We start from the raw sequence: 25,373 nt of genomic DNA, 5'->3' as shown, positions 1-25,373 counted from the left end.
ACCCGCATCCGGGTTGGAATTATCATTGGTGCACCCACCACCCCCCCGGAGTCCCTGGGGGACCGCAACGGGCACCCAAAGCAGACTTCGCATGCCTTTCCATGGCAGCAATGCCGCCACGGAAAAGCATTGTAAAATGACCATTCTAATAAGGCTGGCGGTGTCTCATAGACACCGCCACCATATAGAACCCTTTTCTGCCCGGTCGCAAGGAGACCGGGGCGGAAAAGCGGCGGTCGGTCTTTCCATCCGCCGCGGACCCCCCAGCCATAATAATATGCCGGGGCGATACGCCCACCATCCTAATGGGGCCCCTGGAGTTCTGGACTTTTTGGTTCCGTCCAGAGGTGTCAGGGAACAACACCCAAAGACCCCGGAGTTCCACCTGCCTTGGTGCACAAATAAACAGAAACACGGGCTTCTCGATGGTGGCGTCAAAGACCAAAGGTTTATTACTGCAGGGACACAGAAGTCACAGAAACTACGCATGGGCAGTATCTAGGAGCCTGTTCGATTTGTACAAAGAGGGTTGCTCCTTATATACTAAATTTTAAGCTGGGGGCAAATTCTTTACATGCAATACATTCTCAAAACCTTTGTGTCTAAAACAATAAATATTTGGCGTTACACAGGAACCGTCGATAATATCTGATGCCAAACATTACGAAGAGGGGTTCCCACTAGTTCATCACAATCCCTTGTCAATATTGCATTCAAGAGCCGGACCGCCTCATCGTAAATTTCGTTGCCTCCCCCTAATAAAGATTCAGAAAGAAAGGAACGGAGCCAGGTGTGGAAGATAGAAAAGTGGGATAAGGGATGTTTGTGGGTTGTAAATGGGCAAGGCTACCGGCTTCGGCCGCCTAATCATGATCGGGACAATGGACACGAGAACCAGTTCAGTAGGGCTGGCCTCGGGCAGAGGAGGCAGCCTTTGTCGAGTCATGCAGCTACAGCGTGTTCTGGTTTTAAGGTGCACGTGTCACTAGAGAGGTGAATCGCCGGCTAAGCCTACGTGTCCTTAATTGAAATGAAGTGATCAGAGGTTATTGCGTATGTGAGGGCAAGAAACACAAAATGGCCGCCATGATCTAAGATGGATGCCATGGGTAGATCAGAAATGTGTTGGTAACAGGAGTACTCTTGCTCGTAGCATAGCGAAAACACCAGGATATGCTAAATGGATCATTTGCGGTTCGCTGATACCAATATTATGTATTTCCGACAATATTGAAAACACGGGTTCAAATCGTCACGGAACCTCAGACCCTCCTTTTGCCCTTACATAGGCAATTACTCAGTCTATGTCAGAATCTAGTTCTATGCTCATCAGGTCAGTGACATGTTGTTGTATCATCATCCTTTCTCGTGCCTTTTCTCCAAACGTAGGTGGTTTTCTAAAACAGGTTGCAGCACAAAGACTACACAAAGCTGGACCACACTGGATAATCAGGCAGCATGAGAATAGGAATACTAAGATGACACCAATGACCATCAGAACCTTCCATCCCCACGCTGATATCAGAGTCCAAAACCACTCCATGAAGGACCAGTTTCCCTTGTCTACATGAATAGAGTCGGAAATCTTGTGTAGCTTCGAGATCGCCTCATAGACTGTTGGAGCATTATTAGGAATAAAGACACAGCAGCTCGATTGGATCACTCTGCATACCCCACCTCGATCTGCAAGTATTACGTCTAGAACCATACGGTTCTGCAACGTCATGAGTCTATCCGCCTGAAGCTCAGCTGTCAAGTTGCTAAGGGCACCAGCAGTTTCGGTGATAGTAGATTCAACTACCCGTGTTAGCTGACGTATGTTTCTACTATTGGCCATAGGCCCCCAGAACGGAAGGAAGCCTTTGAAGAAGTCTCCAGCTTCCTGACCAGCGGTATCTTCCTTGCTGAAGACACCTCTCGCTACTCTGGTCTTGTGATAATCGGATGAAGCAGTGTATGTTGGAGGCAACAGTCGAGCAATATAACATGAACCTGAAAAGTCGGCAGGCAACCATGTATACGCTCTGTCTTGACAGATGAAGTAAGTACCCCTAGCAGTAAGAAAAGCAGGGGAAGAGTTAGCCGGAAACACGTAAGTCTCTACGCACTCACTCTTCCCTAGCCGAGCTCTCGGATTTCTCCCATTACCTTGCAAACAGACCTGACCTCGGTGAGGTACGACCCAGATTGGAGTTGAGCTTTTACGCTTGCTTTCTCCCAAACTAAGGCGATACTCTGAAGAGTTCCAACTCAAATATACTCGCAATTCGTCTCTAGGGTAAGATGGAGTATTATTGACGTCTTTGATCATGTCAATAATTCCCTGGACTAAAGCTTTGTTGGCAGAGTTATATTTAGTGGAACGTGGTGGACGCGGAGGATAGGTTTCAAGGGCATAAGCAAAGATGGTTTGAAGGGCCTGAAATGATCCATTATAGCTGAAAGGCAAAACCAGATAGGGAATACCTTTATCCATAGTGTGGGGTATCAAGCCACACACCCAGCAGTCTGTAGTGTTAACTACCAGTTGGTGTTGGTGCAAGAGTTGTACAAAAGTGTTATTAATGAATTCTGAGCGTCGAGCTTGCTCATGTTCAGGAAACGAGTGAAAAGAGTGTATAGAAGAAACAGTAGAGGAAGCAGGATCAAGGGGAGGTACTGTAGTTACTGGCATAAAAATCAAATTTATACCAAAGACGATTCCACCCACCAATGTTATTAAAACAATTAGAAATGTAATAGCACATTGCATTAGGAAACATTTACTATGAAGAATTCTGTAAAGTCTGTTTCTGCGAACATAAATCACATTTTCTCGTTGCAGCGTAGGAAGCTCCATCTTCTACAATCCGCTCGCGACCACTGATGATGTGCACGTAGATGAAAATGCCTCTACCAGCCCTGGGAGTTCCCAGAACCAACAGAAAGATCGACCTTGTGTCAGACCCCCGCAAATTCAACTAGGCACACAGCCACGACCCTACGGCTACCCAGACGGCAAGGCAATTTTAAATACAATAAAACAATAGCAAACTTCCTGGCTGAAGGCAAAAGTTCAAGATTTCAAATATCACAATAGGCAGTTTCCTGCTTTATTTGTCCATATTACGAGGTCGTAAATTGTATCTTTGCTTTGCAGGTACTGTTTGATCGGCAAATAGCATATCACGAGTAGTTGTTGCAGTGTTCAAGTTCGCAGATGACAGAGTTTTTTCTGATGCAGAGGACAAATGTTCAGAGTTCAGAGGAGTCTTTTCAGGAGGAGAGTCAGATTTCGGAGTGTCGGTAATCAATTCGGCATCGCTGAAAGGGATGAACTTTGGCGTTTGTTCAAATTCGGAGGCACCAATTCCCTTCTTCACCCAGTCGTCATAAGGAAGTGGCAAAGGCACACGTTTGACATGAGATGCATGAATCCAGTGCTTGCGACCAGCTACACGAACTGCGGTTCTTGTCACAAGCAGGACCTGGAAGGGGCCAACAAACTTCGGTTGAAGGTTCTTTGTCCTCGCAAAGTTTCTGACCACAATGTGGTCGCCGGGTTTCAGCTGATGCCCTGGACTCTCCGGAGGCTTTGGCAATGCATCGAAAACCTGTTGGTGAATAAGACTCAATTTAGCAGTCAAGTCGTAAAGGTAATCGATCAACATAGGATATTCTAGGGAACAAAACTCCTTTGGCCTAGGCACACCCCAAATATTTGCCGGGCGGCCAAAGACAATCTCATAGGGACTAAGCCCTACTCTAGAATGTACAGTTGCTCTCGTTGATAACAAAGCCAAGGGTAGTGCGTCTGGCCAGGACAAACCCGTGGATGCCTGTATTTTAGCTAGTTTTAATTTGAGTGTGCCATTGTAACCCTCAACTAAACCAGCAGACTGGGGATGGTTTGCACTGTGAAACTTTTGTTTGATGCCCAGACCGGCACACACACTCTGCATAACTTTCCCTATGAACTCACTTCCGTTATCTGACCATACAATCCGTGGCATTCCGAACCTAGGGAAATATTCTTTGAGAAGAATTTTGGCAGTTGATAGGGCAGTATTGTCCTTTAGTGGATATGCTTCGATCCATCTGGAAAAAGCACAGACTACCACCAGGACGTATTTCAAATTATTACACCGATCCATGTGAATGAAGTCTAACTGAATCACTTCAAAGGGGCAAGAAGGAGGAGCGAAGTGACCAGCAGGAGTTGGAGTTCCCTTGCCAGGATTATGCATCAGGCATACCATGCAATTTTTCACCACTCTCTCTGCACATTTACTGATCCCATCATTCTTCCAGACTGGAGCCAACATCTTACAGATTCCTTTAGAACTTATATGCGCTACTCCATGCGCCATCGTCACCACTGCAAGCACATACGCATCAGGCAACATCCAACGCTGCTGCTCCGACAAGTCAATCCAACACCCACTCGAATCCAACTTGCCCGTACTTTCTTTCCATGCACGTTTTTCCTCCTCAGTTGCCTCTTTCTGAATCTCTTTCACACTTTCCATTGTATCTTCACACATTCCAGACTCAGAAATCCATCTTGCAGACGTAGCAACATACATTCTACTCATCATGTCTCTAGCTGTCTGTTTAGCAGTTTCATCAGCAAAAGCATTCCCACGACCAACATCATCCGTGATTGCTTTATGAGCGCTGCACTTCACAATCGCAACTTCAGTCGGCAAGGTTAGAGATTCCAACAGGTCGTTAACTAGCTGACCATGTTGAATCTTAGTCCCATGGGACGTAATGAAACCTCTTTCTTTCCACAAACGGCCAAAACTATGGGCCACGCCAAATGCGTACTGACTATCTGTAAACACATTCACTCTCTTTCCCTTAGCTAAAACACACGCTCTTGTTAGAGCTATTAATTCTGCCGCTTGGGCAGAATTCTGACTCACTCTTGCAGTCTCCACAATCGTTCTCAAAGTCGTTACCGCATAAGCAGCAGTCACATCACCATTCTCCAATTTAAAACATGACCCATCCACATACAACGTGCCATCTGGATCTAACAATGGGGTGTCCTTTAAATCAATTCGGCCTTTTGTCTCTTCCTCCGTTCTAAAACAACAATCATGGGTCTCGGAGTCACTCGACTCTTGATTAGCCGGCAACAGCGTTGCTGGATTCAATACATTACATCTTTTGATCTGAATATGACTCGCTAGCAATGTCAGCTCGTAACCAGATAATCTCGCACTGGTAAGGTGTTGTGTCTTAGTTCGATTCATGAGTGTATCAACAGCATGAGGAACCATAACCACCAGCATGTTGTTCATCACCAAACCAGCAGATTGTCGAATGGAAGCCGCAGCTGCCGCTGTAGCTCTCAAACAACTAGGTAACGCTCTAGCTACCGGATCCAATGTTGATGAAAAATACGCACAAGGGCGTTGTTTATCACCAAATTTTTGTGTCAGAACACTCAACGCGCAACCTTCTCTCTCGTGAACGTAGAGCGTGAATGGCTTACTGTAGTCGGGTGTACCCAATACAGGAGCTGAACACAATGCTTTTCGTAACTCAGAAAAGCTCTCTTGACATTCGTCAGACCACGGCACCGGACTCGGAACATTTTTCCCAGTCAAAGCTACCAATGGTTTCGCTAAAAGAGAAAAATTTGGGATCCACTGCCTACAGTAAGAGGTAATACCTAGAAAGGCACGTACTTCTCTCTGTGTGTGGGGAACACTCATCTGCGTAATTGCTTTTATTCTCTCTGGGGTCAACTTCCTTCCCTCCTTTGACAAGAGATGACCTAGGTAGGTCACTTCTTGGCAGCAGTATTGCATTTTCGAAGGTGACACCTTATGATTCAAATTGGACAAATGATGCAATAACGAAATCGTAGCTGCTTTGCAAGTTTCCTTGCCATCTGCAGCCACTAAAAGATCGTCTACATACTGCACTAGGGCAGAACCTTGAGGAAGGACAAAGGAATCCAACTGACTTTTTAACGCTTGACTGTAAATAGATGGGCTCTCACAATAGCCTTGTGGAGCGCGTTTAAATCTGAAGCTTCGACCTCCTAGACAGAAGCCGAAAATATCTCTGCTTTCTTCGGCTATCGGAATGCTGAAAAAGGCATTCTTCAAGTCGATGACTGAAAACCATGTGGCTGTAGCAGGAATCAATGTTAACAAGGCAGTAATGTCTGGAACTACAGGAAACTGCGGGACCACAATCTTATTAACTTCTCTGAGGTCGATGACAAACCTATACACTGGAGGCTTTGTAGGATCAGTTCGTTTCAAGATCGGTAATACAGGACTGTTACAGACATTTCCTCTAGTTTCTTCAACCACACCTTTCTTAATCAAATCTTGTACAATCAATAAAAGTGCTCGTTCACCTTCACTAGAAATTTTATATTGAGGTATTCGTGGAAATTTTACATTTGCTTTCAAAGTGACTACATATGGTGGTATCTCTAAAAGGCCTACATCGTTAGGACCAGTCGCCCAAAGAGTTTTAGGGAGTGAACGCAGCTCTGGCGGGAGTGCATCCATTGACAAGTACATCGGAGAGGTGATTCTTTTGCCCAATGTAAGCTGTACTCCTTCCGGAGAACAGTACAATGTCGCATATAGGCGTCTTAACAAGTCTAAACCAAGCAGATTTTCATTACAACCCGTCGTCAAAATCAAGGGTGCTTTCAATTGACACGGTCCAACAGAAATAGACAAAGGACCAGATATGGGGTTGTAAACAGGGGCGCCTGAAAAACCTACAGAAACATTTGTTGAGCCGGACAAAGGTGCGCCAGGGAGTTTCGCATGAATGATAGAACTTTTTGCGGCACCAGTATCCAACAGAAACGGTTCGACTACACCTGATGTTGCTACTGCGACATAAGGCCCACTCTGATCCACTGGAACTGATACTACTCCCTCTCTCTGTCCATGGCTGTCCTAGTACCCATTTTGCTGAAATCCCTCATCTACTTCACAATAGTCTTCAACATGATACTGTTGGGATCTGTTTTGCTGGGAAGACTGTCCATTTCGCTGATCAAAGTGATTGGAAGGGCGATCATTCGTCTGTGGAGGCATAGCACCTCGCCCTCTACCACTAGAATTTTGCACAAAACCACCACGACCTCTCTGAGCTGCTGCTGCATTATTTTGCGCTAAAACTGGACACTCATTTTTGTAATGACCCTCTTTCTTACAGTATGCACACTGATTCCACTGATATTGAGGCCTAGTTGAGTTATAATCTGTCCTCTGATACGAACCTTGCTGCGCATTAGTCTGATTCATGCGAGGCGGATACGCCTGTTGCAAGAGAACTTTAGTTTTTAAGTCTTTTGTTTTCTTATCTGATTTCTCTTTCTCCTCTTTATCTCTATTTTCATAATACTGTGCAGTTGCAAGTATTTGCGCAGTTGTAGAGACAGCCCACGCACTTTCAGAATCTTTTAATTTATTGCATAGTTCGGGTAACAAATTATGTACGAATTTATCGACAAACAATCTTTGTCCTCCTTCTGTGCTCATATCCTGACCACTATGATCTACAAAAGTCTCTTCGAACCTCGTGAAGAAGTCAGAGACACTTTCGTCTTTCTTCTGCTTGCATGCGGACAACTTGTCCCAGTTAACGCGCAATGCGGGCATCAGAGTCTTCATCAAGTCGATTATTCTACCTGGAAGATCAGCAATTAGAGGTTCGGGTTTGGAACCACCTATTTGCTGACCATCTGCTGCAATGATAGCTGCCCAATCACCACCTATAACTGGATGGTTCTCTTTACGAATTTTAGCCCAAATTGGTTGCGGAACTACATTGCCAAATAACATGTCAATGTCCGCCAAATTCATTATACAAGCCTCAACTGTCTGTGTTAATTCCTTATAGTATCCGGCAGGATTTTTACGCGGGTCTGGCAAGGCCTGTTTCACTGCTAGCACTTCGGCTCGTTTCCATGGAATGTGTATCCACACTCTCTGGAATTGGGCCGGAGCAGCTACAATACCATTGGCATTTTCAGCTTCCACAGCTTCGCGCCAAATTGGAGGAACCTCCCTCATTGGATATTGGCGACTTAGCTTCATCTTACTTTTCTCTAAATCTCTCGGAGAACGAAGTGATGGATCACTCCTATATCTTAAAATCAGTTCCATCGCTTCTTCTATATTTTGACCTACAATCATTCCTGCAGCAAACTCTTTTTGAACCTTAATTAAGTCTTCTAAATTCGATTCAACATCATCTTCTTCTACTTCCTCACGTAAAAGCGAGCACATCTCATCAAAGACATACCGTTGCATTGGCTCCTTCCATTGCATAAAAGTATCTAGTACATCTCTCGTGCTATATCTCCTACTCTTCGAAATCCATCTGAGAGCTGTGGAATCTAAAATTCCCCGTTCCTCAGTGCTTGGAAGCTGACTACGTCTCTGAACAGAGTCAGAAGTAGGAGTCTTAATTAAAGTCTTATAGAAGGGAGACAGAATGTTAGAAACAGAATCAGTGATTCTTCGACGAACAGAAAGTGGAGTCAACACACTAGCGGACGCAGAGAACACAGTAGAAGTAGGGACAGATAGCGGGACAGTAGGAGTATCGAGGAAAATAGTTTGTGGAACAGTAGGTGTGAGCGACACAGGTATAGGTAGAGAAGTCGGCAACCCAGGAAGAGGAGGTGCCGTAGGAACATTCACATTAACCACAGGAGGTACAGGAACTTGATTCTGAGGGGCAGGAGCAGGAATACCAGGTTGTCCAGCAACCGGCAATTGAACATTCGGTACAGGTGGAGCCACAATACCCTGTGCATACGGTGGAGGTGACTGTAACAAGTAAGACAACAGAGGATCGTTTTCGGGATCCTCTAGTATCTTAGCTGTTTTCGATGGCAAGGCAGGATAGCACTTGTCAATCGCTAAATTATGCTCTCTAATGGCCACCTCTACGGCCTTCTCACATTCGTTGACTTGCAGCTGTTTAGCCGCTTGTTCTAAAGTCAACTCTTCTTGCTCTTTCTGTTCTTTCTTCAATCTTTTGATTTCTCTCTGTTTGGATTCTTTTCGCCAGTAACGGAAAGAATCAAACATTGCCGGCCGGGCTTTCTTCCTAAACAATTTCGCTTCTAAATTGTCAAGAATTTCGGGTTCAAAACTACCATGTAGTGGCCAACTAAGGACACCATCCTTCTCAGTGTATCGGACCCACACCTCATTATAAGATATAGGACCCACCCCATGCTTACAGTACAAATCATATAGGGGAGTCCCAATCGGAGGGACCAGACATGAGTCCTCCAATCGTGAATCACTGTTGCAACCAAAGCACGACAACATACAATTTCTCCGACTTACCATTTTGCAATCCGGAACACAGAACAAACAAAACACAAAACAGATAGGTGCACCTGAACCAAGAACTTAGGCCTACCGAAAATGAACTGATGTATCGATACCCAAACTAAACCAAATAGATTATCGTAACCAGAATAACCAGTGACAATCTTACGAAACCAAACCAAACCAAGAACCACAAAGGATTTTAACAACCCTCACAAAGTAACCAACTAGCAACCACTAAATACTTAACTGAGGCACTGAAGACGTCACCAAGGAGAAACCCGTCACGTTTCGCCGTACTAAGGACTGCACCTCGGGTCCAAGACAGGGCGACGGTCAAGGCAACGGCCCACTGCAGCCATCCGAACGGGAACCCTCGTGGAAGAGAACTTTGGGCCACTTTTGCGATATGCCGGGATCGATGAAGTGGGGCGCCTCCCTCAGGAATCTTCACACGAAGCTTCTAGAACTCTTCAGGCTTTTGGACCGGTACCGAATGACGTCGCCCCACGTTGGGCGCCAATTGGAGTTCTGGACTTTTTGGTTCCGTCCAGAGGTGTCAGGGAACAACACCCAAAGACCCCGGAGTTCCACCTGCCTTGGTGCACAAATAAACAGAAACACGGGCTTCTCGATGGTGGCGTCAAAGACCAAAGGTTTATTACTGCAGGGACACAGAAGTCACAGAAACTACGCATGGGCAGTATCTAGGAGCCTGTTCAATTTGTACAAAGAGGGTTGCTCCTTATATACTAAATTTTAAGCTGGGGCAAATTCTTTACATGCAATACATTCTCAAAACCTTTGTGTCTAAAACAATAAATATTTGGCGTTACACAGGAACCGTCGATAATATCTGATGCCAAACATTACGAAGAGGGGTTCCCACTAGTTCATCACAATCCCTTGTCAATATTGCATTCAAGAGCCGGACCGCCTCATCGTAAATTTCGTTGCCTCCCCCTAATAAAGATTCAGAAAGAAAGGAACGGAGCCAGGTGTGGAAGATAGAAAAGTGGGATAAGGGATGTTTGTGGGTTGTAAATGGGCAAGGCTACCGGCTTTGGCCGCCTAATCATGATCGGGACAATGGACACGAGAACCAGTTCAGTAGGGCTGGCCTCGGGCAGAGGAGGCAGCCTTTGTCGAGTCATGCAGCTACAGCGTGTTCTGGTTTAAGGTGCACGTGTCACTAGAGAGGTGAATCGCCGGCTAAGCCTACGTGTCCTTAATTGAAATGAAGTGATCAGAGGTTATTGCGTATGTGAGGGCAAGAAACACAAAATGGCCGCCATGATCTAAGATGGATGCCATGGGTAGATCAGAAATGTGTTGGTAACAGGAGTACTCTTGCTCGTAGCATAGCGAAAACACCAGGATATGCTAAATGGATCATTTGCGGTTCGCTGATACCAATATTATGTATTTCCGACAATATTGAAAACACGGGTTCAAATCGTCACGGAACCTCACCCCTAGTATCTTGTTGCTCTTGGAATGAGGTGTGTGTTTGTCAATCACGTTTGTTGTGTAGGGGGGAAAAAGAGACAGGGGGGTACACTCCCTCAGCTATGTAGCTGCTATAAACAATTCACAAATAGGGGGGAGGTAGAGGTGTATATCTAGGTCAATCCTCCATGGTGAATACTTCCAAACAACCCAACCTTTCCAGATCAGTAGTACATTGTCTATGTACCTTTTCCACAAATGGAGATGATCATAGTGGGGGTTGTTGTTGTGTAGTATCTTATGCCTTTCTAGATGGTGCACATACAGGCCGGCCTACCTTCAGTGCAATTGAAAACATAAGACAGACTATGGTCTTAACACACAATCTGAACAACACCACCTTTGTCCTGGTCCTTCGTCTTGGTGCATGTTTAATACTCTGATAAACTGTTAAAAGGATAAGGCCAATATATCATCAATGGGCATTGTGATGGCATAATCATCGAGAGCTTGTAGCCTGCTAAATACAATGAGATTAGGGTCTAACTGAGGCATTTCATATACACGATAAATATGCTGCAAATCCTTACATCTCCCTCACATCATTGGATATTTAATAAGCACACCACCTAATTGCGAATATTTTTGGCATAATAACTATCAAGTACCGCCACTGGCATTCGAACTCCTGTATCGCCATAATGCATACCACCAATATGGCCGACGTAGTTGTCAAAAGCGGCGGCCATCTTTCTTTTTCCACCTGCGGTCTAGTCTAAATGACGACCACACGGTGGAATCAGGAAGTATTTAGTACACTCCCGGAAACAGACACGCTAAGATGCTGTTCGACAGGGAGACGACTAGGTCTGAATACACAAGGTTCCCCTAGATGAAGTCAGTGCGTTTTGATCCACAGGTACCGGATGACTTGGAAAAACATCCGTTTTGTAACAAAGGGCGAAATCAACCTACTCTAACATTTAACTACCGGTCTTTTCTTCCCTAAACCCACCGATATTACTTTCAGGGAGACCTCGCCCCTATCGAGTCCATGAGGCACAGTTTTGCTCAAAATTAAATATGTTTAAATTCTGGGGCAACCATTATTCCCCTGAATTCTGTTTCTGTATATATTGTGTGTACAATCACTACATGTTTCTTGTGTGTTTTTTAATATTTCCGACCACCACGCAGCACGTTTGGCCAGCACTCTTGTTAGCTATTTAGGTCACCATGTCACACTGAGCCTGCGAGACTGCACGCACCATTAAGGAGCATTCTACCAGCATGGAAGCACGTTGAACAGTATACCCAGCTTCTCTACCAGAGAGAGGGGGCTGCTACCTAACCTATCCTCCTTTGTCTTCGCAGCCATACTACGTGACAGAGCGATCGTATGTATAAACATGCATGCTTTTATTAGTTGCAGCTTTTTGGTTCATTTGAATTTATTAATGACTTATTTCCACATTTAGGATTATTAGGTGTGGCAAACACAGGGCTAGTCCCTGTGTGGTCCTGACGAAGAGCTAGGGGTAGGCTCGAAACATGTTGATCTTACACTGAATTACTAGCTCATTAATAGTTAGTCCTTTTCTGTAACACCCCATTTTAATATACCAACCTAGGAGCTAAAATAAAATATTTCAGCCCACTAGTAACATATTTTAATCACTTATTCCACTTCACCACAAAGTGCAATACACATAGTCTTCCTAAAAGTGCTCCTACGTGGTTTCCGCAAGTCACAGCCTGCCCCAGTTCATAGAGAACTGGGATGGCCCCAATGATGAAGCATGTCACCGTGGTGAAACCCTGGTGAGTGAGGGGACTCAAGAAAGACATTTTTCTTTCCAGAAAGCAATCTTTGATAGAATTGATCAGATTCCAAACCCAAAACCCTGTTTAGGTCCTCAAACCTGACAAGTTTGGTTGTTTACAGTAAAACTAAGTTATGAATGGTGGATTATAGGATTTAATGGCCCTTTGACCCTTCCTCAGAAGTGAGTCATATCTTTGTAAATATGGTGCTTTTCTGCTCTCTTCCTGCGTGAAAACGCAGCGCAGCAAGTTTCCTTGCTGTGTTGCATGAACGTTTAGTAAATCAGGGCCTAAGTCACAAATATGGAGTTGAGCAGTTTGTTAATTCAGTTACAATTAATGCATGTGAACAATTGCAAGTACAAGCAAGAGTCAACCTGTTCAGAACTTATGGTGAACGAAAGTGAGGTCAGAATAAGAATAGACCTTAGGTCGGTGAGAAAAAAGAAGCACTGTCTCCTTCTGCTCCATAATAAAGATATTGAATTCAGTTATACTATTTGTGTTGGTAGAATAGCCTCATTATTTTGTGATTAACTTATAGATACATAAGCCGCATCTAAGCGGAACGAATTGCGTCACAACATTTATATTATATTGAAACCTACTTGGCAAATCTATCCTGGTATCAAACCCCTTCAGCTGTATCCACATTAGTAAGAGTAAGAAGAGGATGACATATTTCTGCATCCAATTTGTTGAACAGCTAAATACGTCATTATGAAGAGCTATATGAAAACTAATCATCCAAAATAGGTTTCTGAAGCTATAATAATGACTAATTTAAGTGTGATTGCTGTGATTGAATGAGCAATATTGTAGATTTCTTAATACAATGCTAAAGAGAATAATAGATGATTTGAAAGCAAATCATCTATTGGAATTATAGCTTCTGGGTGATGCTTTGAAGCTGAAGAAGTATTGTTAAAAGTATCGTTTTTCTTTTCTTTATGTTTCTTTGTTTCTCAACATCTGCTATAAATATCGAATTAATTTGGGTTCATATTTGATTAATTGAATGGATAAAGTTTAAAAAAAATCATTATTCTTTTCATAGAAAAATCTTTTTGTATTAAATGGTGCTATCAAATAAAAAATTGTTGATAGTTTGTACTTGTTTTTATGTTGTGATGTGGAGACAAACACTTTTACAGACCCAACATGGAGGAAAAATTTGCCTAAAAGCTTTCAGACATGATCCATATACTTTTAAATGAATTGACAGTAAGATGGAAAAAGCGAATAAATACGTTTTGTTAAATTCAAAGTGTACCTGAAATATTTGGGCTTGGTATAATATTCCATACTACAGGCGAAAGGCAAGGTAAGGTGGATTTAGAGAATTGCTCGCCTACAAATTGGATATTTCATACTGAAATCTAGAATATCTACTGGGAGTTTCAACTTGCTGGGCTGATGATAAAAAAAATAGACTGACACGCAAATATAAACGCCTTAGACTTTAGATATGCTATTTTAAAGAGGATCAGTGCCACTAAGCACAGCCATAAGAAAGTTAGCAGGGCAGGGGAAAAACTATTACATGTTCTTGCCCACTTGTAGCACCGGTTTGAATGGAAATGAGAGCATGGAAAACTGCATTATCAGAGTTCAGTTGGGTAAGACAGTGTAGGACTGTAATAAGGTGGAGTTTTGGCGAAGTCATGCATTGCACAAGCCAAATGTTCTCATGAATATATTGCCATTTCAAATTTCTCTTTAAGAAAAATTATTTTTTAATCAGTTCTTGGATTGAGGGATTCTTCCATATTAGATGAATCCTGGCTTAATTGTGAGAATCAAATATTAAAATAAGTTTATTTTTGAAATGTTGTCTTCACTTCTAAACAGGGATGCAGCCAAGGGACAAACATAACAGGATCTGCTAGGAGGAAAAGAGCATCAGCTAAAGCCAGCACTGCCTCATCAAAGGGCACATCGTCTTCAGTGACTGTTTCTTCTGGACCAATATACACAGCCAGTGAAGGTATATCACAACTAAGATTTGTCTGTGACAACACATTATTCCAAGAATATTCTAAGTGGACTGAGATGGCTCCAAAGCCCATGTGTGTAGAGGCAAGTGAAATCATTAACACTCCTTGGTTAGGCGTTGAACAGGACAGCCTTCATTACACTGATTTGTGTCTTTTGAGTGCAAAAAGTCTATATTGCTTTAGACATTAATTGAGTTAACATGATTCAGACAAAATTGAATATTCCATTCACTTTCCGGACTTTTTTCATAAGGTAGTATGCCTTAAAAACACAGGGGCATATTATCAAGGGGGTTTATCTCCGCTTTTTTGGCTTTAAAAGCCAAGAAAGCGGAGATAAAATTATCTCCCTATTACCTAGCTGTCGCTAACACCAGTTAGCGACAGCTAGTAGGAGATAGCGACCATCTTGGGCCCCACTTTGCATGTCAGTGATATTTATCACTAATAACATGCAAAGAGGGCGTGCTAAGATGTTAGCGACTGGAAACAGTCGCTAACATCGCTATCTCCTATTACCAACTTTTGGAGATATTCGCGCTAAGCACGAATATCTCCAAAAGCTAACACCTGCCCTGAGCAGTTCTTAGCCATGTTATCCAATGGTAGGTGGATAACATGGCTAGGAGCATTATCTCGGTAATGCATGAATATCGCGGACTTTTCAGCGATATTCCTGCATTTCGGCCGATTTTTATCGCTTAGGAGATATACCTTGATAATAGCAAGGCTCCTAAGCGATAAAAATCGCCGCAGCTCGGCGATAAAAATTTTGCCGCTAAGCCAACATAGCGATAATTATCGCTAGTTGTTGGTAATATGCCCCACAATTACATGCAACAAATAGTAACATTTAAGTGTCACCAACAATATATGTGCATGTGATATATAAAAAAAAAATACGCAACACCATGGTAATAAAACACCGAACACGTTTACCATTGGACCATCAGTAATTTAATTGGGGATCGTGTCTTAGACTCTAGTTACTATCTAATAAGAAGATCAGACATGTTTAAATCTAATGTGGCATGGTTTTTACATGGTCATATTTGAATTTCATCTAGGCTGATTTATTCTTTTCATTTTACTCTGATCATGATTTTAAACACAGAATTTTTGTTTTTTTCTTGTTGTTTAATGACCTCCTTGAGTTGGGAAGTTAGATATTGCTTTAGAAATAAAAACTATTAATATCGCTTTAGACATGCTAAATGAACAGGAACACGTATTTATGTACGTTCAAGTATTCCAACAAAATTAACTAAAAAAAGACAAAACATAGATAGTGAAAATAAAATTAAACAACACTTAGAAGGAACAAGTATACTTTAAAAGGACTTCATGTCTTGCATGAAATTCAAATGTGAATAATTCTGTGTGTTTGAATTAACAAGATGGCTTAGTTGAAACAACACAGTGAAAGTCATATTACAGTTCTGGAAAAAAAATGCTAAGCTTAGTAAAGGTTTCTATCAATAGGAACACATATTTATGTACTTTCAACTATTACAACAAAATTAATTAAAAAAAGACAACACGTAAATATTAAAATAAAATAAAACAATGCCATAATTAGGATGAACAAGTATACTTTAAAAGGGCTTGATGTCTTGCATGAAATTCAAATATGGATAATTCTGTGTGTTTGTATTAACACAATTGTCTAGTTGTAACAACACTGTGAAAGAAAGAGAGAAGATCCCCCTCGTCCTGAAAGAGTGATTTCTCTCACCCCCCTCCGCAAGCCAATGCACAGGCTGCTGGATCTGAGAGGCTAAGTAATAGATCTCCAGACTGGAGACCGTTAGCCCCCACTCATCCAATGGCCGGAACAGGAAATCCCTTGCCACTGTGCTCCTACCCCAGCCCATATCAGGGCAGCAATGAGGGACTGTAATGTCTGAAAAACCACATGGGGAAAAGTATTGAACAAGTGTTACATAGAGTACTGACAATGTGGGAGAAATACCATCTTGGAAACTGTCACTCAGCCAATAAAGGAGAGTGGAAAGGAGTTCCAGAATCAGACAGAATACCGCAGGCCCTCAATGACCTCCCAGCATTATATTGCATGCAATTCTAGGGCGTATGGTCCACCATAACTCCTAGGTATTGAAACTGATCCAATTCACAATGTTTTGGCAATTCCGGTAATGCTTTGGGGGCACTGTCTGCTAGAGTTCCAAGAAGGAACACCAATGACTACCTGTGATTAATCCTATTGTCTGATCGCTCCCCAAAGGCATCCAGGTAGTGTAATAGCAGGAGAAGGGCCGAAAAATAGAGACACTAGACGGTTGACTGTCCCCACTATAATCCCCTATCCAGTCATGACCTGTCAGATTTGGATGGCCAGTGTCTCCTAAGCTATAGCAAAGACGAGGGGTGACAACAGGCATCCCCGATGGGTGCCCCTACCTACGAACCATGGCTCTCAGCATAACTTTCCTATTATTACCCTTGCTGTGGGACCGGTATATAAAAGACGCACCCAAGCATAGAAATGTACACCAAACCCCATCTCCTCCAGCACTCTTATAAGGTAGTGCCAGTGGACCATGTTGAATGCTTTGACAATAGAAATGGAGACAACTGACAGCCCCTTGTCTCTACCTTCCACCTTGTGGAGCACATGCATTTGCCATCGGAGGTTCATGGTGGTATTATGCCTGGGTATGAAACTGCATTAGTCATCATGAATTAATTGTTTAATCACCAGGTGCAATATGAGGGCCAGGGCTTTGCAAAGCACCTTCGTATCAATATTGATCATTGGATAATATGCAGATGGGTCCAAGGCATTGGAACCGCCAAGTATACCTCCAACATTTGTTGCATAAGTATGGGGGCAAAGGTCTGATAAAATTCAGAGGGGAAACCGTCACTGCCCGGAACCTTCCCCCTGGGTAGGTGGGCAAACGCCGGCCGGATATCATCCAAGGTTAGATATGTATCCAAATTGTGAGCAGCAGCTTCCCCCAGTCTTAAAAGCGTCAGGTTGGTCAAATGTACAGTAATGTGCTAATGTGCTCCGGGTTGTGGGGCTGCGGAGTTAGTGCACCTATTCCAGATGGGACTTAAGAACATCCACTATGCCCCTTTGTGTGTAAACTTCCCAACACTGTGAGGACCTAAGGTGAAGTATAGGGAGGCGAACTGCCTCCCACTGACAGATCCAGGACAACAACTGACCTGAGCAATATAGAGGATCTGACGATAAGATTTCAGAGTGTACTTTTCCAGCCTATCCCTCAAAGTACCAACCTGAAGATGAGCCAATACTTCCCCTTGCTGCCTCTCCACATCATCTGGAGGTATTTCTGAATATGTGCATGCTCAGCCTCCCTCTGAATGAGTGCAGGCAGCAAAGTTTGTCACACCCTGCCAGAGGCTTATACATCACCCTCAAATTACAACCTTCATTGCCTCCCACTCAGTGGACCAACTGTGCGTAGAGGACCAGTTAATGTCTAAGAAGTCATTCAGGGCAGCCGACAATGTCTCCTTGCTCACACTTCGGGTGGGGAATATCCAAGTTAATAGCAACCAAGCGCCACCATACCAACTCAATCTTGCAGTGGACAGGCGCATGATCAGATAGATAGCGAGACAAATGTGTCACAGCAAGGACTTTGGGACACATTGGTCTGCATAAGACATTGTTCTGCATTCTGTGAGGCACAGGGTCAGGGCTGATTTGCATATAGCCATTGTCTGACCTAGGGTGGTGTGGAGTGCAAAAAAACGATGGATTTAGGCCCAGATCTTTGTACTGGGGTGAATGTAAGACATTGTTCTGCATTCTGTCCATCAACTGTGTTTTTTGCAATTTTCACCCCGAGTGTGCTTGGTATGCTCAGACGTAAGTCCCAGGCTCTCCACATCACTGGAGTCAAGCTATCCAGGCTGAAAAAGGCTGATAGCCAGAAACCGGCCCTTGGATGCTTGATTCCGGTCTAGGAAAGACATGGCTTGGTAGTTCGGGCTGGACTGTTCCCATGAGGCACAGGGTCAGGGCTGATTTGCATATAGCCATTGTCTGACCTAGGGTGGTGTGGAGTGCAAAAAACGATGGATTTAGGCCCAGATCTTCGTACTGGGGTGAATGTAAGACATTGTTCTGCATTCTGTCCATCAACTGTGTTTTTTGCAATTTTCACCCCGAGTGGGCTGGGTATGCTCAGACGTGAGCCCCAGGCTCACCACACCACTGGAGTCAAGCTATCCAGGCTGAAGAAGGCTGATAGCCAGAAACCGGTCCTTGGATGCTTGATTCCGTTCTAGGAAAGACATGGCTTGGTAGTTCAGGCTGGACTGTTCCCATGAGGCACAGGGTCAAGGCTGATTTGCATATAGCCATTGTCTGACCTAGGGTGGTGTGGAGTGCAAAAAAACGATGGATTTAGGCCCAGATCTTTGTACTGGGGTGAATGTAAGACATTGTTCTGCATTCTGTCCATCAACTGTGTTTTTTGCAATTTTCACCCCGAGTGGGCTGGGTATGCTCAGACGTGAGTCCCAGGCTCTCCACATCACTGGAGTCAAGCTATCCAGGCTGAAAAAGGCTGATAGCCAGAAACCGGTCCTTGGATGCTTGATTCCGGTCTAGGAAAGACATGGCTTGGTAGTTCGGGCTGGACTGCTCCCATGAGGCACAGGGTGAAGGCTGATTTGCATATAGCCATTGTGTGTGGAGTGCAAAAAAACGATGGATTTCGGCCCAGATCTTTGTACTGGGGTGATTGTAAGACATTGTTCTGCATTCTGTCCATCAACTGTGTTTTTTGCAATTTTCACCCCGAGTGGGCTGGGTATGCTCAGACGTGAGTCCCAGGCTCTCCACACCACTGGAGTCAAGCTATCCAGGCTGAAGAAGGCTGATAGCCAGAAACCGGTCCTTGGATGCTTGATTCCGGTCTAGGAAAGACATGGCTTGGTAGTTCGGGCTGGACTGTTCCCATGAGGCTCAGGATCAAGGCTGATTTGCATATAGCCATTGTCTGACCTAGGGTGGTGTGGAGTGCAAAAAAACGATGGATTTAGGTCCAGATCTTTGTACTGGGGTGAATGTAAGACATTGTTCTGCATTCTGTCCATCAACTGTGTTTTTTGAAATTTTCACCCCGAGTGGGCTGGGTATGCTCAGACATGAGTCCCAGGCTTTCCACACCACTGGAGTCAAGCTATCCAGGCTGAAGAAGGCTGATAGCCAGAAACCGGTCCTTGGATGCTTGAGTCCGGTCTAGGAAAGACATGGCTTGGTAGTTTGGGTTGTACTGTTCCCATGAGGCATATAGTCAAGGCTGATTTGCATATAGCCATTGTCTGACCTAGGGTGGTGTGGAGTGCAAAAAAACGATGGATTTAGGCCCAGATCTTTGTACTGGGGTGAATGTAAGACATTGTTCTGCATTCTGTCCATCAACTGTGTTTTTTGCAATTTTCACCCGAGTGGGCTGGGTATGCTCAGACGTGAGTCCCAGGCTCTCCACACCACTGGAGTCAAGCTATCCTGGCTGGAGAAGGCTGATAGCCAGAAACCGGTCCTTGGATGCTTGATTCCGGTCTAGGAAAGACATGGCTTGGTAGTTCGGGCTGGACTGTTCCCATGAGGCACAGGTTCAGGGCTGATTTGCATATAGCCATTGTCTGACCTAGGGTGGTGTGGAGTGCAAAAAAACGATGGATTTAGGCCCAGATCTTTGTACTGGGGTGAATGTAAGACATTGTTCTGCATTCTGTCCATCAACTGTGTTTTTTGCAATTTCCATCTAATACAGGGCAAAGCGAGCCCCAGGTGCGAACCATACTATGACACCGTGTGAAAAAGTTGATTAATTAGCTGAATAAACCTGACTCTTTAATTTCCTGGCCAGCCTCGCAGCCCCTGCATCCGAGAGATGGGTCTCCTGCTAGCATGCAACACCCACACTGTATCATTTAAGGAGAGTGAGCACTCTGTCATATTTTTTATAGGTCCCTAGCCCATGCACAATAATCCAAGAGAGGAGTTTACAAGATCCAGGCTTACTTATTATTACATTAATGCGTGTAGTTAGAGCAGTGCACCCTTCCTTGTGACATGACAGCAACCAACCTGGAAAGTAACAAAACAAGCAAGCGAACTAAAGAACCTAACAACCTCCCCCCGGGACAAGTAGGTCTAAACCACACCATTGTACATGCCCAAAGAGATCAATGTGTCAAGACATACACCATCGGTATCTATCCCCAAGGAGAAACTCAACACTGAAGCGAACCGCTCCTCCCTGTCACACACAACAAGAAAACAACCTCATACACATAAAACAAAATGAAGAACATCCAGTGAAAAACACTGGTGCTCCAGACAATCTGTCACACCCACTGGGCACTCATGCTTCCTGGGAAGGGCAGATCATGTGCATGCATACAAACATCCTCTACATTAGCATGCTTAAAACTGCTTCCAGCTACCATCAGCGGCACCAGCCGGGCCGCCATCAGTGCCTCCATCAGACATTGCCAATCAAGCTCCTCCCCATGGTACAAATAGGGACAGCAGCATGGAATTTTCCACAATCAGAGCAACAACACAAAATCAATCAAGGTGGCACTGTACCAACATCAACGTCATTGTTTTGAGAAAGAGCATCCATGTTTCTCCTTTCTGCATGGCTCACTCAGCAATGTCTCCGGCACCGGCTTACCCACCGTGGCATCCATGGTGCCACCGCCCCGAATCAGAATGCGTTCAGTGCCCCCGTAGCTTTGTTGCCACCCCAGGTGCGGGCAAGGATGCCTGCCCCCACGTTGCCCACTGCAAGTATGGAAGAGCTCTGCCTCACTCAAGGGGCGCACTGAGGGACCAGTTGACATATCTAAAAAGGACCACACATCCTCAGAGCACTCAAAGAAATGTGATTTTCCCACTGCAATGAGATGAAGTTTAGTTGGGTAGAGGAGATAATTTTTGACTTCCATTGCTGTTCTTGAATGCAAGGAATGATGTGTGCAGCTCAGGCACCCTTCGCAAATTGTCAGGGTAAATTGCAATGTTTCGGTTCTCAAATTGAGGAACAGGGGCTTCTCTGGCAGTTCTCAAAATCTCATCTCTATCCCTCTAATGCAGTACTCTAGCGATGAGAGCCCTCCGGGAGCACTCGGGGGAGGGACCAGCACCAACACTCTATGTGCCCTCTCCACCACAAAAAGTTGCATAATCCCCTAGGACGTAGATTGAACTGTACCCAATGCTCCAACAAGTGCTCCACGGATTGGACCTCCACTCTTTCCCGGAAGCTGAGTAGGTGCACATTTTTCCTACGTGAATGACCCTCAGTATCCTCCATTCTACCCTCCACGGTGTTGGGGACCTCTGTCAATCGGGAGACCTGTTGTTTGAGTTTTCGTACCTCCATCTGCAGGGAAGCAATGCTGGACTCTACATTCTCCACCTTATCTGTCACTTTGTGGAGGTCCACTCTCAGTAGATTACCTTAAATGGGCACCCCCACAATTTGACTCTCAAGAGCAACTCTGGAGCACTGAATTGCCTCTAGGAGGGCAGCGCTCTCGTTCTCATTCTGACACACCTACCGAGTGGTTATGTGGGTGGTCTGGTGAGGGGTGGTGTATTGGGTAGTTGTATTCCCCTGCTGCTGTCTATGGAGCCTGTCCTTCCCCATATTTCAACTGTGGGGGTGCAATCAGTAGGTATCAATCACCTAACGCAGTCCAGGAGGCAATGTCCCCTGTTGCCTGTTCAGGCAGTCAGTACAGTCAGAAGGCAAGAGGGCTGCAGCACAAGCCTATGTGGCCATGCATACCACAGCTTCCCAAGTGAGCATGATCAAAGCAGTATGTGGCCAGGGACTAAGCACAATTCCACTGCAGGCTCGTCACAACATCTCCTGGAGGTCACAATCACTCAGGAGTTGGAGAGAGGGCCAGGCAACAGCTACCCAGCAGTACAAAAGTTCTCCAGCACTGACGTAGGGGCATGCCTTAATACTCAAAAGATATGGGTGAATCCAGAAGGTGAGCCAGTGACCACAAGTCTGGGTCCCACCTCCTCCAGGACACATAAAGAGCCCAAGGGTCCCAAGTGTCCCATGCGGACCTGATAGTCAGGTGCCCCATGACCTCTTACGTAGCAAGGATAACCAGGTTGGTCCAGGGCTCACTCACAACCAGTGCACCCCCATGCCTGTCACCATTTAGTGTATGACTTACCAGGCCAGCATCTTCAGCATGCCTTCTCTCACCGCTTTCGTCTCCACCATATCCTGAATCCTGCAGGGTCCCCTCAAAATGACCTTACAGGGCCTATGGCAGTCATGCTTCGGGCCCATTCTGTAGAGGTTCACCCAGTCGAGGGACACAGAATCCCTACTGCCTGCATCATCCTCCAGCTGTCAGAGCACCCATAGAACCAAAACGTGTTGCCTCTCTTAGGCGAGAGCAGCGCACTCCCAGCCTTTGCGATGGCTGCAGTTCACCCCTACTGCGTGTCACTCAGGCTCTTGTTCCACAAGGCATTCAGCAGTCCCCCTCCAGGGCCGATTTTAATGGGCTTTCAACTCCCCACTGCCCATGAGGGAGGTGGAAGAGCTCTTCACTCAGTTGGGCCCCCTATTGAGGCCCAAAGAAATACTGGTCCCCCACATGCTGAGATGCCCTCCAGGTCACAGCGTCAGCAGGCAAGGGAGGTGCAGCTCCTCCAGGAAATCCAGATATCCGCAGGGGCCCCTCTTCAGGATACTCACAGGCTACAAGGCAGAGAATTTCCCGGCATCAGTTCCTTCCAGTCTAGGAGCATGAACACAGTCAGCCCTCCGGCCATGGAGTCAGCCAACGTATCCGGGTCAGAAGCCCAAGGGCCACAGACATCCACGGGGCCTCAACAGTGACTTCACACCGGCCCCTGGCGAGGATCCTTGTGGCCCAGTGTCACCTTTCCTTGGTGGCTCCCTCCCGGTCTAAGGGAATGCGGCATCAGTAGGCCCTAAGCCGCGTTGTCAGTCGCATCTGCTCTGCCTCCCGGCAAGCTTCTCAGGTGCAGTCACAAATTCATTGATGCTCTCCTCACACAAAAAGCAGACATGGGAACGAGAAATCACTGCATTGCTGGGCAGATTTTATGCGTAGTGCAGCAAGAAGACAAAGGATTCAGTGATGGGTTGACGGAGCTCCCTAGAGGCACATCCTGTGGCCATCTTCGTTGGGCACGCTTCCAATAAAACAGATAGGTTAAGATATCATTTTCAATTTGCATAACGCAACCTAAAAAGTGGCTCAAAGTGAAAACTACATTTAAATAACACATTTCTCTCAAATGCTTTTTTGGTGAATCTCTACCACAACTTTAAAAAACCTACCTTTAAAAAGAAACAATGAAGATTCATTAAAACATACAATCAAGTAAAATATGCTCAATTATACATTTTTCTTCTATTGAGCAGCAGGAAAATACTCTATTAAAGTGTAGTTTATTCACTATACATGGATTTGAAAAATACAGGCTACAGACAATCCTAAATTCAACAATCCTAAAGGTCAAGCGACCCTTGACCTTGTTAGGTAGGTTACTCCCCCACCACACAGCTCTGCCTGTGTGTCCTGACCCTGCCCCAGCTGCCGCTACTGAGAAGTTGAGGCCCTCCTCCACCCGCAGGCTACCACCTGCGCCTCATCCCTGGTGGCAAGTGGTAGGCCTTAGGTTTGTATCACTGTCGCTGTCTTTCCCTGTACTGCCCTTACTGTCTTCTGGTGTCTGTGACCGCAGTTGTCTGTCTACCCCCTGTGCCTGCACTCTTTTCTGTGCCCGTTTTTATTTGCCTTCTGTTCCCCTAATTGCCCCCTGATTTGTGCCCGGTTGCCTTCGGTGCCCTCAACACTCCCGTTTCCGCCGCTGCATCCACTGAAGCCCACCCCCCTCACTGCCCATTCTCTGCCCCTGCCTCGCGCCTCCTGCCTCTCAGCTGCTCCTCCCTCCCAGCCTCCCTGCCTATGGCAAGCCCGTCTGTGCCCGTCCGCACCCAGGCCATGCCCTGCTCCAGAACCTATAGCCCCCGCTTCCGCCACGACGACCGCTGCCGCTACAATGCCAGCACACCCCATGCTCTCAACTCCGGATGGACCCACACTTGCTTCAAAGCTGCTCGAAACGCACACAGGGTCCATTCACCTGCCAGATCTGCAGCTACACCAGCCTCAGAGCCGCCGAACTACCTGCCTAGAAAGGCCACAATCACCTCCTATGCATCCTACTGAACACCCGCCCCGCACGCAAACATGCCGTCGAGCCCTGGGACCTGCTCAACACTTCATCCCCGGACATCGCGTTCCTGACAGAGACCTGGATGAACAACTCCTCCGCACCCGACATCGTCATTGCCATCCCAGACGGCTACAAGATCACCCGCAGAGAAGGCACCAACAGAGTCGGAGGAGGAATCGCCATCATCCACAAGAACAGCATCAGGGTCTCGACCAGCACCGACAACACACTCAGCACCGCCGAACACATGCATTTCCAGATCCACACAGACCCCAACTCCACCCTCAGAGGCACCCTTGTCTACAGACCCCCGGACCCCGACCCCAGTTCAGCGACTCCATCGCCGACTTCAACAGCACGTACACCCTGACCTCCACAGACTACATCCTCCTCGGAGACCTCCGCCGGCCACACGCTCGACCCTGCCTTCTCCTCAAGCTCCCACGTCTCCATCCACACCAACGAACTCCTCTGGACCGACCACCACTGCATCCACTTCACCTACCAGAAACCCACCACTCA

At 45.6% G+C, this 25,373-nt stretch overlaps 1 protein-coding gene across 1 annotated transcript in view; it reads left to right on the top strand.

Moving 5' to 3' along the window:
• LOC147665171 (zona pellucida-like domain-containing protein 1) overlaps positions 1–25,373 on the top strand; it is a 334,299-nt gene that overhangs the window by 232,611 nt on the left and 76,315 nt on the right. Inside the window, exon 5 of the mRNA XM_086949702.1 lies at positions 14,442–14,577. Coding sequence (XP_086805828.1) covers positions 14,442–14,577 — 136 coding nt within the window. The remainder of the gene's footprint in view (positions 1–14,441; positions 14,578–25,373) is intronic.

The sequence above is a fragment of the Lissotriton vulgaris genome, unplaced genomic scaffold, assembly GCF_964263255.1.
Source record: "Lissotriton vulgaris unplaced genomic scaffold, aLisVul1.2 SCAFFOLD_2115, whole genome shotgun sequence".
Lineage (NCBI taxonomy): Eukaryota > Metazoa > Chordata > Amphibia > Caudata > Salamandridae > Lissotriton > Lissotriton vulgaris.
The sequence above is the reverse complement of the archived record's forward strand: the minus strand, read 5'-3'. Positions and strand labels throughout refer to the sequence as shown.